This window comes from Mandrillus leucophaeus, unplaced genomic scaffold (assembly GCF_000951045.1).
Source record: "Mandrillus leucophaeus isolate KB7577 unplaced genomic scaffold, Mleu.le_1.0 Scaffold442, whole genome shotgun sequence".
Classification (NCBI taxonomy): Eukaryota; Metazoa; Chordata; class Mammalia; order Primates; family Cercopithecidae; genus Mandrillus; species Mandrillus leucophaeus.
In genome coordinates, this window is record NW_012104721.1 from 1711698 (window position 1) to 1729403 (window position 17706).

The 17706-nt window shown below is 51.3% G+C and overlaps 1 protein-coding gene across 1 annotated transcript in view; it reads left to right on the forward strand.

Moving 5' to 3' along the window:
* ATP2B2 (ATPase, Ca++ transporting, plasma membrane 2) overlaps nucleotides 1–17706 on the forward strand; it is a 187247-nt gene that overhangs the window by 53971 nt on the left and 115570 nt on the right. Inside the window, exon 2 of the mRNA XM_011994148.1 lies at nucleotides 3057–3574. Coding sequence (XP_011849538.1) covers nucleotides 3376–3574 — 199 coding nt within the window. The 5' untranslated portion in view covers nucleotides 3057–3375. The remainder of the gene's footprint in view (nucleotides 1–3056; nucleotides 3575–17706) is intronic.

Consider the following 17706-nt stretch of genomic DNA (forward strand, 5'->3'; position numbering starts at 1 on the left):
TGCCTTCACCCAATCCAGGCTTGTTGCTTAAGCGCCAAGAACTGAGGCCTCCTGGGGCTCCAGGTCAGTCCCAAATTCCTTCTGGACAGAAGGTCTGCATCTCTGCATTTCCTCATCTCAATTCTTGTCCCTGAGTAAGCAAAGCCTGTTCTGGAAAGTTCTTAGTCAAATCACCTCCCCGGCGCTCGCCCCTCCAGCGGGATTCAACCTTCCCCCAGCATCTGAGACCCATCTCTCCTAGAAGCCCCAGCCACTGCACTGGCCTGAAGGACCTCTGACCTCATTTCCTTCCTTCTTTCTGCCCCAACTGTAGCCCATTTGCCTCACTTTATCCTTGTCTTACTCCTGCCATTTGGATTTCCTCTACGCAGTTTCCTGAACATACACCAAACACATTTACACTGAGCAGGCAGCAGGAAGAGCACTGCTTAATGAAAAAGCTCCTGCCCAGTCCCTGCACGGACCTAGTGCCTCATCCAACCCTGAACAAGGTCCCACATGTTCTCAGAGGTCTCTCCTTGCCTCCTATGGCTGGCCCTAGACTGGGGAGGGAGCCGTGTTGAGGCTCTGTACTAGCTTGTACCAGGGGGAGGAGAGCATTCGGCCCAAATCCCAAATGCCAACACTCTCCCCAGAGAGGTTCAGCATCCTAGACCAAGCCCCTACCAGGCCCTTCTTATGGGGTGGTAGACAAGAGTCCAAGGTCTAAGGTTGAAAAGATCTTCCACTCCCTGGTACCTCCCCACTGTGTGACCTTGGACAAGTGACTTCACCCCTCTGAACCTCATTCTCTTGGTCTATAAAATGGAGATAATTATAGTATCCACTTCACGGGGTTGTAGAGAATGAGATAGTGTCTTGTTTGCTTTTCATTCATTCATTTATTCATTAACATTTGTTTACTAGGTAGCTACAAGGAGTCAAGTGTTTTTCTAGTCAACTCTCATAGAATTTACCTTGGATGGATGGTACAGAACTCATCCCACAGTGCCTGGTACATAGTAGATGCTTAAGAAATGGCAGGGGAGTATTGGTTTTTTTATTCACATTCTTGGTCCCTACCTCTCCTGCTCCTCTGAGGAATATATTGTTGGGGTCAAAACTTATGGATTCTATGGATGGTGTGTGTTCCATCCATGGCCAAGGAACATGGCCTCTCTTGAGTATTGTAGGTGGGAGCCCCAAGCATGCAGTTTCTTCGGTGTCTTGTGTCTCTGTGTCTCTGTGTCTCTTCTTGAGGCATCATATCCATTTTATGTTCTATTCTGTAAGAGACCTGTTGGTCCCAGTGTAAAAACAATCTTCCTACTACATCCCTGAGTAAAAGTGTCCCTTGTGTAAGACATTTAAGGTTTCTCCTGTGGCTCCAGCACCCCGTGACCCAAGACTGGGAAGCCTCAAATCCAGAAACACACTGGATTTGAATACGGTTTATAATTAGTTCTCAGTAAATTGGGAAGTAGTCAGGGGTGGGGGTAAGGAAGAGTGAGTGTTTTGTCCGCAATTTACGGATGAGTGAACCAGGACTCCAAAAACTGAAGGAAATTGCCCAGGGTCCCACAGCCAGGATTTGAACCCAAATCACTCCGATGCCAGTATACTGTGTTCTTAGCAACTGCCTGGCACAGTCCTCCCTCCCACCAGGGCTCTTGGGAGACAAATGCAGGAGCACCCCCTAGGGGAAGGGGAGGAGCCCGGGGCTGTGAGCCGGGAGACCATTTCCTTCCGCGCTCCTCAGCACTCTCACTCCGTGTGGCTCTGGAAGAGTGCTTTTCCCTCTCTGACTCTGAGCTTCAAGTTCCTCGCTGGGAAAGTGACTTAGCCCTAGAATGCCTCAAGCTCTAAAATGTGTGAAAGATGAAAGATTAAGATAGAGATAAGGCAGGGGAGGAGTTGGAGCTTGGGAGGGGGTCAGTCCTGCCTTCCTTCCCTTACCCCTTCCCCTCACTGTCCTGGGCCCAGGATGGCCAGCTGTCCATGACTGCTGGGCGGGGCTGGTCCCTGTGCCAGGCCCAGCCGAGCTCAGCTGGGGCCCTTTGTCACCCAACGCTTGCTGGGGCCTCGGCCTCCGGTGTTGGGTGTCGGGGCGGATTGGATTCTCTCCTGGCAGCCCCACAGATGCCGCAATCCTGCAAGGGTGGCCGGGCGGGCAGGGAGAAGCCGGAGCTCCCACCTCCTCCTGGGCTCCAGAGAGGGACGGGCGGCCGCTGTCCGTGGTGCTGGTCTATAGGGACCTCCTCCCCGCGCCAGGTGAGGGCTCCATGGACCTGAACTCATACTGGGACCAAGCTCTGGGCTCAATGAATTCTTGTGAATATGCATGAGCTGGCTTCTCCGGCCAGGCTGAGGGCCTCGATTAATACAGTGGGGGCCTGTGGGTGCAGGTGGAGGGCTTTCTCCCATCCCCATGCCTGTGAGACCTGAGTGGGGAGATATGTGGGAGAAGAGTATATTGGTGGACACAGGTGGCATGGGTGGGGGGAGGATTTGTGGGGTGGCGGGGAACCTGGGAACTGTGCATTTGGGGGAGTGTATCCCAGATTGTGTGGACATGGAGCATGTGTAAACATGTTGAGGATAGTGAGAGAAAGAGGGAAATGGAGTCTGGGTGTGCTCAGAGGGCCTGTGAGCACAGCAATTCTTGAGGGAAAAGGGTGAGGAGGTTAAGTTGTATGGCTCAAAGCTGGTGCATGAGGCCTGGGTGTTGATGTGTGTGTGGCAGTGGCGCAGGGCACAAGGACATGCCAGAAAGCATGTGTTGGGGGATGTGTGTACACACAGGGTGTGTGCTGTGAAGCCAGTGTGTTCCACAGCACAGTTCACAAATAGGGAGTTAGAGTGTGTTATGGGGCTATGCCTTGAGGGTGGCATATCGTGGAGTGCCGGGGTTGGCGCTAGTACCATTAGATTTACAGTGTGAGCTGGTGTGTTAGGGTGCGTGTGTGTAGTCAGTGTTGTTTGGGTTGCTGTGTGTGTGCCTGGGGCCTTCCTGAGCACCTAGCCCATGTGGCCTCCAGTGCCTGGCCTTTGTCACTCACTCTGTACTTATCCCACAGGAGCCACCACCCCTGACCATGTAGATGCCAGCTCCAGGGAGCAGCATGGGCCCTAATGAATGGAGACTCCTGGGTCTACAGCCCTGAGCCCCTCTGGCCCCTGGACCTCGTCCCACACCGGGAGACACCCCTTGGAGCTCATCACCACTGTCACCAGCCCGCCTCGGCCACCCCCACCCCCTGGGACCCGGAGTCGGCCACCTGGTGCCACAGCTGATCAGTGAGGGTGTGCTGAGGACAGCCACAAGCAACCATCACCCAGCAGCCTCTTGTCCAGCGCTGACCCTCGTGCCCAGCCTGAGCAGGGACCGCAGCAAACATGGGTGACATGACCAACAGCGACTTTTACTCCAAAAACCAAAGAAATGAGTCGAGCCATGGGGGTGAGTTTGGGTGCACAATGGAGGAGCTCCGCTCCCTCATGGAGCTGCGGGGCACTGAGGCTGTGGTCAAGATCAAGGAGACTTATGGGGACACCGAAGCCATCTGCCGGCGCCTCAAAACCTCACCTGTTGAAGGTAAGTGTTTGAGACTTGAACCTAGCGCTGCAGCCTAGGTAGCCACCATCTGAATTGGCCACAGGGGCCATATTCATAATACGTAACAGCAGGGATATGTCAGAAAAAGACTGAAATGCCAGAATGGCCATTGTAGTGCATTCTAGCTGAGTGTCAGCCCCTCTGAATAGGCTGAGGAACAGGGTTTCATCACTGGTTGGATGTGACCCCGGCCACCCTCAGAGAGAACAGCAGGAAAAGAGCTGGGTCAAGACTGTGTTCTGGAGACAAGGGGCCCCACAGCCGCAGAGTGACAAGTTCAACATTCTGTTAATATGGGAGGCACCAGTCTCTGAGGCAGAGGCAGAAGGGCCACTGGGTAGAACCAACATGGAACCTGCATCCAAGCCCAGGAGGGGCTTCTGCTTTCCCCAGTTATCCCACAGTGGTTGGATTTGGGGTTCCAAGCATGCAGGCCTGGTCCTTCCTTCCCCAGGCCCCAGAAATTCCCTAGTGTGGGCTTGAGTGTGGAACTGTAGCACCACCAACTTGCAGTCAATCCCCTGACACTGGGCTAGAATCAAGTCTGTCTCTCAAATCCAGACTCTGGTTGGGGATCGCTGGGGCTCTGGGGTATCATGGCTCTAGAGTTGCTGGGCAGACAAAGCAGTAGGAAGATGGCTGTGATGGGAAGGGTGACAGATGGCGTTGTGTGTCCTGCCCTGAGGGTGCAGTGGGGCTTTCTTGCAACTGCCAACTTGAGCAGGCCTGGGATCTTTAGAGAGAGTGTGTTTCAGCTCCTGGGGGCTCTTCTGGAAGGGACCAAAGCTAGGTCCTCTGCCCCAAAACAGAGACAAGAGAAGTCAGCCCAACTTGGGCACCAGAGCTCATGGTTTGGGTTACCTGCCACAAGTTACCCTCAGCTCACCATGGAAAGGAAGCATTCCCTACATTAACCCTACAGGCATGCGTGTGAGGCTCTGCACTGACACTCCCAACCCTGCAAGTTTGTGCAAAACTGCACTGAGCCTCAGTTTTCTTCTCCTGGAAAATGGACCAATGCCTACCTGACAATGCCTAGTGCATGGCTGAGCATACAGTAGGTGCTCAAAGTGGCAGCCATGATTATTCTAAGAAGTGGATGTCAGGTCCTTCCCCAGATATCGACCACCACCTGGGAGGCAGGCAGCATCAGAACTGTTATCCTCTTTAACAGAAGAGGAGCCTGTCTCCTCTGTCCAGTCCTCTGAGCCCTGGGCCCTGCTGGACTCTAGCCCTGGAAGCATTTCCGGCAGGGGCTGCTGGGTCCCACCAGGGCTTGCCTGGCAGTCCAGGGGTCATGTGTGCCTACACTCCACTACACTCAGCAACTCCCAGCTGTCTGTGTCTCTCTTTGTCTGCTCTCCTGGGTCAGAAAGAAGATAAAACTGGTTCTTCTTCCCATATTGACTATTCTCCCTGACATTTTGCCCACAGCCTGGGCCCAGGCAGAAGTTTAGAAACACCTTTTCTCACTGGGTGCTATTTGTTTTGTTTTGGCGGGGAGGGTGGGAATAGAAAAAGTAACCTTTCCTCATAGTATGGTTCTAGCACGGGGCTTAAAAACAGTTGCTTGTGGCCCTAAGATGGGCATAGGCTTTGCTTGGAGACTTCTGGGTCCCAGCCTCTTGTGGTCACTTATTCCTGGCAGAATGGTCCGTGCTCCCCTCCACCATCAGGTTGGTACATGAGGACTGCTGGCAGGCAGGGTTGTTCAAGTGGCCTTTGCCTGTTGATTGGGGACTGGGAGGTTGCCTTGAATCAGGAATTCTTACATGTCTCTCAGCCCCAGTCCCTGGGGAGGAGCTGATGGGCACTGTGGCCCCTCTCTTGGAAAATCAGCCAACCATATGCAACAGGTGTGGCTCACACTATTTGTGGGCTTCCAGACCCCCTCAAAGCAGTGTTGTGAACCCTAGTTAAGAAAACCACCTACCCCTCCCACCAGAAGGGCTCCCCAGAGCTGGGAAGTTGAGCAGCACATGGCCAAGTTCCAGCACCCTTACAGGGCCATTTCTGGCTGGTTCCTGGGAGCCTACTCTGTACTGCTAGAGGGAGCATTGCCTAGCTGAGGCAAGAACCCTATTTGCTCTCTCTGTACACCCCGTGCCCAACCTGGTGCCTGGCACAGAAGAGGACCCAGTAAAACCCTGAGACACAGCTACTAAGTCCCAGCCTAAGGTGGGGGAGCTCTCAGACAGCTAAGCAGCCCAAACTGCAGATAATCAAGACCAAGTGCAGCAAGGACTCCAGGACTCACCACTGGTGAGGCTGCTGGGCAGTGAAGGTCAGGGAAGGCTTCGTGGAGTGGGAGGTGTTTGGACTTGGTTATGGAGGAAAGAGAAGGGAAAGCATGTAGAATGGCCTACAGCAGCGTTTCTTAGAGGGAATTCCACAGTATAACTGGCATGCTGCAAGAAGTGAGGCTTTAAGTGAAAAGTAAAGAACTCTGTTTTCTCATCTGTAAAATGGAAACAATAATGACATCTCTATTGCTGTGCCCCTGCCAGCCATGTGCCTTTGGGCCTTTTCGTCTGACCTCTCTGAGCCTTGGTCTCCTGATCATTCATGAGAACCAAATGAGATCTCTGATGGGCAAGATCTCTGAGAAGAAGAAAAGCCCATCATAGCATTCCCTGGATCTCCTGCCACATTGGTCCCTAGAAGCATCTCCCAAGGGCCTGGGAGGTACAGGACTGGAAGAAATTTGGGGAGGGGCAGAAGAGCATAATGCCACAGACCCAAACTTGGGCATCCCGGGTTCAAATCTCAGCTTTTCCATTTGCATGCTGTGGGACTCTTAAGTTACTCAAACTCTTTGTGCCCCCATTTCCTCATCTGTAACTCAGGGACAGTAATAGTGACTACCTCACAGGGCTGGGGGAGGACAAAATGAAGTAGCTTAGACCAGTCCCTGACACACGGGTAGTTCTGTGTGGTAGGATTGAGCCCCAGTGACTAAACACCTCCATTTCCCCACCAATCAAATAGGCTGTGAATACTGAATAAAATCAAGTCAAGTGCCCAGCATCAAAGTGCTCAGTAAATGTCAGCTCTTGTCATTGTTTTCATGATGAGTATCATCACTCGGGAAAAAGCGGGCACGTTCTCCGGAAAGGGTGGAATGGTGGCCAATGTCCGCACCTGAGAAACATTTTGTACAAGGCTGTTATGCATCTCTATGACACGTGTTCCTAGAAACAGGTGCTGTTACCCCATTTTATGGAGGGGGATATGAAGGCTTGAGGTCACTGCCACAGTTCATGTCAGAGCAAGCTTTGAACTCAGCCCCATGCTCAGACCTGAGCCAAGCACGGTCACCTGGGAACAGTCGTCTGGCGTCCACTGTAGGACAAGGCCTGAATAGTGTGGGGCCAAGGGACACTTCCTTTACTGCCTCATATGGAGCATCTGTCCCATCCTGCTTGGCCATCTTCTGATTTAGAGAAATCCTTGGCACCGCCCCAGCCCCAGTTTAAAAGCTCTGTGGTCTGGGCTGTGCCAGCTCCAGACACAGGGACTCAGGTTGACCATTCCCAACACCCCCTACCCCTAATCTGCTGACGTGAGCAGGGAGCTGGCCTCTGAGTCACACTGCAGGAAACGCTCCAGGCCACACATAAATTAGCCTTCCCATTCAAGTCCAGCTAATTTTAGGCAAAAAGATCTCTGAAAGTGACAAATGGGGTTTGAGGCCACAGGGAATCAGTGCTCACCCAGGGCACCACTGGCAACCAGCTCAGGGTATGGCTCAGCTCCCACAGCCCGGCAGTACTGGATGTCCCACCTGGAGACCCAACTTTGGTGACACCTGTTGGGTAAACTGGCCCCCCCATGAGGCTGTGAGGCCAAGGGCAGCCTCTACTCGTATCTAAGCTCCACTCCTTTCCTCGTCCACTGTTGGTTCTCTTCCATTCTGATTAACACCTTTATCTTCTTACCTCTACTGTTCCCTTTCTTTCCACACTGTTCCAGCCAAGGACATTAAAATCCCAGAAATCTGAGTTCCATTCCTGAGTGTCTTTCTCTTCAAGAGACACTGGGAGAGTTCAATTTAACCTCTGAACCTCAATTGACTTATTTGTGAAGTGAGGGTAATAACAGTACCCACCTCATGCAAATGGTGTGAGGATTAAATTAGATAAGCCACTGTGCAAGGCAGACCCTAGACACCAACAGAGTGGTGTTTATTATCATTGTTATTATACTCCAGTGTTTCTTTTAAAAACAGCATGCATGGGCCCCATCCCCTTGAAAGAATTAGGCAGTCAGATAAGACAGTGGCGGTGCCCAATGCAGAGTTAACATGCCATCAGAGGAGGTGGAAAGATGGGTGGCTAATGCCAGGTGGTCCGGGAGGCCTAGAGGCAGGAGCTCTGTGTCATTCTCCACCATGTCTCTAACACTTGATGCATTGCCTGGGAGCTCCAGAAATATTCATGGAAAGAAGAAAAGGAGGAAGAAAGAAGAGGCAGAAGATGTCCCAGTGCCCCTCCTTTCATGGGACAGAAGGCTGCAGGCTTGGGGACAGCCACAGGACACCCTGTGTCACCCATGGAGCAGATGGCTCCAGTTCCCTGAGCCCAGCGTTGCGCTGCCCTGAGCCATTGCACACACATCCCTCATTGTTCACTTCCTGACACCTGCACCCACCTCGGGTTGTCAGAAAGGGTGACGATGATAGGTTGCTGTTGGGTGTTTGCCACGTAGCATGTTTCCTGGCGGGCTTGATAAGGGGGACAAAGATGGGGCGGCAGCAGGGTGGAGTGGGAACTGGATACTGCAGAGTGCTGTGAAACGGAACCTCCGGTTAATTTTGTATGAATCCCACAGCCTGCCCAAGTAGAGGAGAGAGCAGGGCTGAGGCAAAACAAGAGAGCAGATCATGGGAGATGGCGGGTGCTTTGTGCTGCATGTGAATATGATATTGAACGAGAACGTCCATGGGGCTGCCGCTAGCTGAGTAGCAGGAGGATGTGGAGGCAGGGCCAGGGGTCTTCGTGTGTTGTTACCACGTTCTAGTTCTCTCTGTGTTCCGTCAACCCAAGGATCACTGAGACCCCGAGAGGTCAACAGGGAAGCCAGGGCAGCCACAGACACGGCGGAAGCCTGGGCAGGGTCATGCGTGGGGGCTGCCCAGACACGGAGTCCGCATAGGGAATTCACTGCCTGGCCAGAGATGAGTGGGAAAGCCTTGCAGCCCCGCACCAGGGCTTTCATTGGAAGCGGCCCATGCTCCCTTCTAAGGCCCAGGACTCTGTCAGGTATGAGGCCTAGAGGAGGAAAAACTCCTGAGTATGCAAGAGGCTGAGGAAACACAGCTGCCTTCTCAAATAAATGCAGGGGTGGAGGGAAAGACATGACGACTGGTGAGGTGCCCCAGTCTCGCCTGTGTCACCAAGTATGTGGGAAACCTCAGGCAAGATACTTAGTCTCCCACAACCTCAGTTTTCTCATCTGTGAAATGGGAACTGTACTACTTCCACTCTCTGCCTTTTGCAGACAGTGAGTTGAAAGTGCTTTGAAAGTTTTCTACAGATGAATCTAGGCCCAGTATTTGCTGAGCATTTTTATCCACGAGGGCTCCATCCGACAGAAACCCATCTCGAACTGGCTTATGCACAAAAGGAGTTTTCTGGTTTGTGCAACTGAAAACTCCAGGGATAGGTCTGGCCTCTGGCACAGCTGGCTCCAGGGCCTCAAATGCTGTCAAGAGGACTCTATCCTTCCCTCTCCTACTTTCACTTCTGCTGTCCTCTGTATTGGCTTCATTTTCTGGCGGGTCGCAGCACACGGTGGCTCCAGCAGTTTCAGGTTAACATCCTCCCTTCCCAGCCAACAGGGCAGCCTGGCCTTTCCTCCTACGCCCAGTCCACTTTAAAATCCCAGACTATGCTCTCATTGGGCCACTTATAGTCACGTGGCCACTTCTGAGCCAATCACTGCAGCTTAAAGATGAAGTAGGCTGATAGGTCAGACCTGGTCACATGCTCAACCAGCGCACGAGGGTCAGTCCACCAACACCCCAAGGAGATTGGAAGAGAGAAGGAAAATGGAGGAGAGGCTGTGGACCCACTTCAGCATGGAAGGTCCCTACTGTGGGCTGGGCAGGAAGAGCAGAAACGTTCCCTACTTTTGAGGAGAGCATGGCCTAGATGGGGAGAAAACAGAATTGAGGAGACAGCTGAGGAGAGAAGGTAGGATTCAGAACTACCTGAAATACAACATGGTTAAAGATTCTACCAGCCAAACCACGGCACCATTAGTAATTACACCAGGGTGCTAGGCATGAGCTGGGACTGTCCAGGCTGACTGGGTCTATGACTAGTGTCCCAGTGGGGAAGAGGCCAACTTGGTATCATGGTGCAAATCCTGGCACCACTTCTTATCCAGCTGTGGGACGTTGGACCAGTTATCTAACTGTGCCTCAGTTTCTTTATCTGTAACATGAGATCATAGCAGTGCCTCTTTCATAGGGCCGCTGTAAGCATTAAAGTAATATGTGTAAAGCACTTAGTGCCTGGCACATGGTAGGTGTTATTTCAGCATTACTGTTATTATTCTCTGCTGGGAACTCTCTGTGTGGCTTCAGGGGAGACTTTGAGTTTTAAATAGTGAAGAAGAGAAAAGCAGCTTGTTTGGTAGATCAGTGGGCTTGAGCAATGCATATGAGTCTTGGTTAAAAAAAAAAAAAATGTCAGTCCCGTATTTGATTTGCAATGCTTATACACCTCCCCTCCCCCATCACCACTACCATGGGGGAAAAAAATCGTTCAAAAGCACAGTTTAATGTGAAGTTCTGATGAATCATGTGTGGATGCTTTCCAGAATGCTGCCTGCATATCCTTCTGAATCATCAATAAAATAACCCACATGTCAATCAATGCATGCTATCGATGGTCATAGGCTGGGGTGGTAGAGTCTGCTAGGCAAATAATTCTGCAGGCCATGGGGTGGCAGGGAGAGCACAGGACCAATAGAGAAAGATCCTGCCCAGCAGCTGACTGAAAGGCTTCCAGGTGATTCCAGTAAGACTAGGGAGTCTTCATGTCCCATGAGCAATGCTGCTTGGCTCAGTAGGTGCTTCCCGTAGTCAGGTACCCAGAGAGGTGGTGGAAGAGATGGGTTGTAAAGGCAGCATTTCCACGGGTCTCACTTTAGGCAGAGCATGAGGCAGACCCACCATGCAGAGGCCTGAGTCCCAAAACTACCCTGGCTCTCATTTACTGTGAGCAAAGAGCCAGGCCTTCCCAACACGTTGTTCTCTGGGATCCTCACAGCAGCCCCTTGAGTAGGAAACAAGGCTTGGAGAGAAAGGGGGCCCTGATTCTTACTATCAAGGCATTGTTGTTTTGCAGAACCAATATGCACTAATCACTAAGTGCCTACTATATGCTCAGAAAAGGGAAGGAATATAGAGACCATTGACTTTGAGTCTCAGCTTCACCATCTAAGTCCTTAAGTCATTCCCTCACTCTGAGCCTCAATTCCCCCACCTGTAAATGATATGATAATAACACCTCCTAGAACTGCTGAAACATCTCCATTGCTTCCCCGTGCTTCTAACATGCCAAGCAGTGATGGAGGTGGACAAACATTTATTTATTGAACAAACATATGTTGTGCACCTAATATGTGCAGGCTTGGGCCACATGTACTCTTCTGGAAAGAGACCCAGATCTCTTTCATATGCTTTCTCAGGAGCCAGTGTCTGTGTGATGTGGCCACATACAGGACAGGTGGGCAGATGGGGACAGGGCCAGCCTTCAGAGATATCGTCTCTTGGTTCAAGGGGGCAGAGGATGTCAGACAGGAAATGCCGGGTGCAGTGGCTCACACCAGTAATCCCAGCATTTTGGGAGGCCAAGACAGGTGGATCACTTCGGGTCAGGAGTTGGAGACCAGCCTTGCCAACATGGTGAAACCCCATCTCTACTAAAAGTACAAAAATGAGCTGGGTGTGGTGGCGCTTGCCTGTAGTCCCAGCTACTTGGGAGGCTGAGGCACAAGAATCACTTGAACCCAGGAGGCAGAGGTTGCAGTGAGCCGAAACCAGCCTGAGTGACAGAGTGAGACTGTCTCAAAAAAAAAAAAAAAAAAGAAAGAAAGAAAGACAGGAAACAACTCCAAGGGCACAGAGGCAGGCAAGAATCAATTGGAAAGATGGCAGCCAGCAGCAGGAAGCCAAGGCCTTGGTGTAGCTGGGAGGAGGAAGGAGGAACCCCTTCCAGATCCCCTTACTCCCCAAAGCTCCCTGTAGATTCCCAGGACAGGGAGGTGGAAAGGTGGATTGTAAACTGCTCCCACCTTAAGACTCTCCCAGTCTAGCTATAATACTAGTTACTAGCCATGATGCTAGTTATAGCTATGATACTAGAGAGTAATTAACACATATTGAGCACTAACAGCAGCCAGGCTCCCTGCTGAGGCTTCATGGCATTTTCTCCTATAATCGTCACATCACCCCTGTGAAACAGGAACTGTCGTCATCCCAGCTTACAGATGAGGAAATTGAGGCTCAGAGCACCACCCCTAACAAGTGACCTAGCCAGGATTGGTGCCTACACTGTCTGGCTCCCAAATGTGCACACATGACCTCCTCGGTCTGCTGCTTTCTATTGACAAAAATAACTACTGCAAGAGGAAATGTTCTAAAGGTTGACGAAGGAGGAGTGATCCCCGCCTGACTGGGGACAAAATCAGGAATAGCTTCCTCTGAGTGAGGCCTGGAAGGACAGGGCAGAGTTGAGTGTGCAGAGATGGGGAGGGAAGCACACGCAGTTAACGGGGCGTGAGCAAAGGCCCTGTGATGACAGCCAGGATGTGTACAAGGAACAGTGAGGAATTCACTGTAGGAACCTAGGACAGATCGCAAAGCACAGAGAACTCCAGCCCGTGAACTACAGATTCAGTTTTGTAGACTCTGGTTTTTAGTCTGTTTGTTTATGCTGTGTATGCAGACTCTCAGGTTGGATAATAGTGTTTATGTCCCTGTGAGTATGAAATGGGCCTCCAGCTCCATAAGGTGAGGCCCTGAGTACAGCCTTCTCCAGGTGCATGGAGAACCAGTGAATTCACTGAATGCAGGGAAACCGAGGGTTGGGGAAATGGTTCTCACACTGGGTTCCCCAGAGCCTTGAGGTTCCACAGAAGTGCCCCATGGGACAAGGGGATGCTGAATGGATGGGACTCTGGGCTTCTCACCCACCATGAACCAGAGACACTTCTTTTTTTTTCTTTTTTTTTTTTTTTTTTTTTTAAGATAGGGTCTCACTCTGTTGCCCAGGCTGGAGTGCAGTGGCACAATCACAGGTCATTGCAGCCTCGACCTTCTTGGGCTCAAGTGATCCTCCCACCTCAGCTTCCCAAGTAGCTGGGACTACAAGCATGAGGCACCCTGCCCAGCTAATTTTTTTATTTTTTATTTTTTTGTAGAAACAGGGTATCAAAAATTAGCTGGGTGTGGTGGTACATGCCTGTAATCCCAGCTATTCGGGAGGCTAGGCACAAGAATCACTTGAACCCCGGAAGGCAAAGGTTGCAGTGAACCAGGCTTGAACTCCCGGCCTTAAGCAAACCTCCCACCTCAGCCTTCCAAAGTGCTGGAATTACAGGCATGAGCCACTGTGCCCGGCCTCAGACTCCTTTTTAAATGCTTTGAAGACTTTGTTTTTTTAAAATTTAAAAAAATTGTTGAAAGAAAGAAAAACAAATTGAAAACCTCTGATACTGGAGAAAAATGCTAAACTAGAGTCTCCAAAAGCCTGGGTTGGGGCACAGATCACATAAATTCTTAATGCATCATTTGTTAAATCTGTGAAATGGAGCAGACACTGCGTGGCTTCCAGGGGCCACACTGGCTGTGGATTAAATGAGAGAACACAGCGTGCCTGGCCCAGGGGCCTTAGGTGAAGTTGGTTTTGCAGGGTCAGGGGGATGCATATGACTGTGCAGGAAAAGGGTGCTTAGTCCACCCATGCTGGGCAGGGACGGAGACCAGCCTGACTTTGGCCCTTATGGACTGGGACCCTCTCCAAGCTCCCTCCACCCTTTTCCATGCCTCAGCCTCCCCATCTGGAAAATAGAGAAGATTGATCTGGTAGTCTCTGAGGCTTCTCCAGGCTCAGACATTCTACTACTGTGAAACTGTCTGCCTTGATGCCCCCACTATGCAGACATCAGATGGGTCAAAGGGTGGCTGACTCACGGCCAGACCCCAGGCCTCACTTCACTTGAAAATTCATGACCTCAAAACCTTGTCCCATCAGAGCCCAGGCCAGGGCAGTGCCCTTGGCCCTTTGCCCCAGGCCTTGGCCCAGCAGTCCTTTTCTACCAAGCAGCTTCAGGGCTCTCCCACACTGGCTCCCAAAGGTCAGGTTTAGCGGGGGACCAGAATTTGGGCATCCCTGGCAACAGTTCTCTAGCTCCCAGAAGCCCAAGGGCCTAGACCCCAGTTTCCAATTACTTCTCCTCCCTGGGTCTCAGTTTCCTCATCTGTCACATGGGCTAAGGGGTGAGAAATGTTGCTGTATAACTGCAGGCGGGCCGTCTCGAGTGCCAGTGGGACCTGAGTCATCCACCCAACCTGGGTCCCACAAAGGCCCCGAGTTCAGCTGGAGAGATCCTCTGCCTCCAGGCCTGCCTGTCACCTGAGAGGCCCAGACAGGGCGGGTAAGTTATTTATACACGCCCTCCTCACCCCACAACGATTATCTTACTCCTCCTGGTGCAATCCAGGCCCCTGCTGTGGTTTCAGACCCAGAGTTATTTATAGTCAGTGGAAATTAGTGCCTCGGCCGATGGCTCCCTAGGACCCACCTGCCCTAGCCTCCACCCCAAAGGGAGAGAGCAGGCAGCAGACGAAGAAGTCAGAGGTCGCAGGAGAGTGTCACATGCAGGTACAATGTGATCAGAGTATCTGACACTGGATTGGCAGGCAGTTGGACATAGCAGCCGCCAGGAAGTAGGACGCAGGAGAAACAGCCCACACTGGGAGGGCAGGCTGTTGGGTGAGCCCTTGGGAAAGCTCTGCTGGAAAGAACAGCAGAATGGAGTGTTCCCTGGGGCCTCCCCCTTCAGCACACCCCAGCTCAGTGGGGTCAGAGCAGCTGGAATAGGAGCCTGAGGGATTCATGGACCCATGAGACAACAGGTCTGGAAGGGCCTTCAGGGACCATTTTATTTGGCAGTCCCAGGGTGCACATGGAGAGACTGAGACCCAGGAGAGAAGGGACTTGCCCAGCACACAGTGGGTATGGGCCAGGGGGCAGAGACACCCCCGCCCCACTCCCTGGTCTCCCCTGCAACCTCCTGGCTCCCTGCAGAGCCTCAGCTCAGCCTCGCCATCCAAAGACCACAAACTGAGTGGCTTAAATGACAGAAATTTATTCTCTCACAGCTCTGGAGGCTTGTCAATGGCCATCTTCTCCCGGTGTCTCTTCACATTATCTTCCCACTATGCATATCTGTCTCTGCCCAAAGTTCCTCTTTGTATAAGGACGTCAATCATAGCATGGATTAGGCCCACCCTAATGGCCTCGTCTTAACTTAGTAACTGCAGTGTCCCTATCTCTACAATGACTCTCTCTCCAAATACCATCACCATTTTAAGGTACTGAGGGTTAGGACTTCAACATATGGATTTGTGGGAGCATCATTCAGCCCAGAACACTGTGACGTAGGAAAACCACTTCAGTCTTCAGAGCTGAAGCTTTCGCTTCTGTAAAGTGGGGACGTGAACAGGACAGCAAGAAGACTGTGATGAGGGACAGGCTCACTGCTGTACTGGTGTGTCTGTCTCCCAAGCCCGACGCTCAGTGGGCGTTAAGAAGTGGGTGTTAGGAAGTGGCAGTGTGGTGAGAGAGTTAAGAGGCAGACATCCTGGGTCTGAACCCCAGCTTTGCCACCCACTAGCTATGTTGTGCTGAGGAAGTGACATCACCTCTCAGAATCTGTTTACTCATCTGTGAAATCGTTCTTATTCCTGGGCCGTGAGAAGTCATAAATGAGCTGATGTGAGTCAACACACTTAGCACTGCCCAGGAAACCCCTGGAAGTGGAGACCATCATTATTATTATTATTACTATTACTATTATCATCATGATCATATAGATTAAGAAGCTGAGGCCCAGAGAGGGAGGCGTCTTGCCCAACCTCACACAGCCCTCTGGCACAAAACTCAATGAGAACTCAGATCTCCCAATCCACAGTCCCAGATTTTTTAACCACGTCTCTGTGTGACACTAAAGGGGAAAAGAAGACAAGTAATTCCTAAGTGCCCCACATTAGGAAAGTAACTAAGTACCTTTTAGCTTCTCCACGTGCCTTTGGGACATTATGGAAAAACATTGTTAGAGAGAATGTGAAGCTGCATGGATGACAGATGCAAGGGGAAACGGCCTGGCAGGAAACATCTAGAATGTACCCCATGCTGTGGCTGTGGGGTGAGACTGGGTGATGGTTCTTCCCTCAGCCTGTTTCTGCCTGTGTGCCGATGTCGCTCCGCCTGGGTCCGCTAAGGCATGCTGGTCGTAAACAACAGAAGCTGACTGGGCGGCACACTGGAGGCTAGAGGGCAGCGTAGGAGTGGGCTCTCCAAGTTGGACCAAAGGCTGGAAAACCCAGCTCGATTTTCCAGAAGAAAATGGGGATGTGCAGGGATCTGTGGCACAACTCACTGAGTAAATGTCCCTTTGGGGAATTGCATATTGGGAAAAATCCACTCCAGCTGCTTTTGGTGCTTATATCGCTCAGGATTCCAAAGCACACTGTGCTGGTGAATGTTAACCCCAGCTCTGTAGTTGGGAGGGAATCCTCTTTTGTAGTGGGTGCTGATTTCCTTGGTGTAAATACCACCACATTACCCACATGACATCATTAAATACAGAGTTGGGACGAGAGGCACAGCAGCACACCATTGTACGATATTTCTAACACACGGATACAATAGACTATCTACTAGAGAGAATAGATAATAGTGAAATGTAGTAAAATAATTAGGAGGTGATAAGTTTGGGGTATTTGTTGCCTTTTAAAATATAATTTATGTAATTGTAGGTTTATATAATTGATTTATAATGATGGCTGTAATTAACAACCAGCTCACAAAATACCTGAAATTTTAGCGATCAGCTCTCACAAGCAAGTGTGAGCTGGCACCAGCTAATCACTGACTCTACGTCCCAGGAGACAGCATCCCTGGGAGGTGATTGGCCTAGCTTGATCACATGCCCACGCTTAGGCCAGGAAGGTGGGGACACGTTGACTGATAGTCACCAAGACTCTTCCCAGATGGGGAGACCAAATCCCCTAAAGGAAAGCAGAATGCCACTGGACAGCCAAAACTCAACACAGGCCTTTGCTTCTCTTCTTGATAATTTCTTTAAGCTGTATTTTTTTTTTCTTTTATAGTATCTTTTCTATTTCTTTTTTAAATTCATAGTGCTTGAAGTCTCAGAGTCTTTTTAAAAGGCTCCAGGGCTTAATTCTGAGAACAGTGAACTGAAGGACCCAGCCAGGAGAGGTACGGAGGCTCAGAGCTGCCATACCCACCTCTACCTCCTCACTTCCCAACCCCTCCCACCTTCTCCAGGGGGTAAGGAAATGAGCTAAACCTCCTGCCCACCTGTCACCCTGCCTGAAAGTCTACCTTTACAAATGCCCCAAAAGAACATAGGTAGCCCAAGTTGAGAAGTATCTTAGGGCAGAGTCTTCTCAAATACCCATAAGACAGATGAGGATGAATGGGAGCCTCAGGGGTCTGGAGTGGCCCGGATACTGGAAAGGTGCTCTTGAAGGCTTAGGCCTCACCTCAGAATGTGGGCAGGGTGGGCATTCTAAGCCTAGTGAATTCATGATTGACTGGGAGGCCTGTGGACCCTCCAGGAAGACGTAGGAGCTCAGGTGGCCAGACTGAAGAACCACACCACCCCCACAGTGAGAATCTCAGACCCCCCTGCTGCTGCCTGCTTGTTTGGGACCCCCTGGTGGCCAGCAGAAGGCCAGGGGATCTGATTTAGGAAGGGAGCCGGAGGGAAAGTGCTGCCGCATGTTCCGGTAATGGCCGGGTTGGTGGCTGACCACCTTGTGTCAACAACTCAGGCCCTGAGGTGGG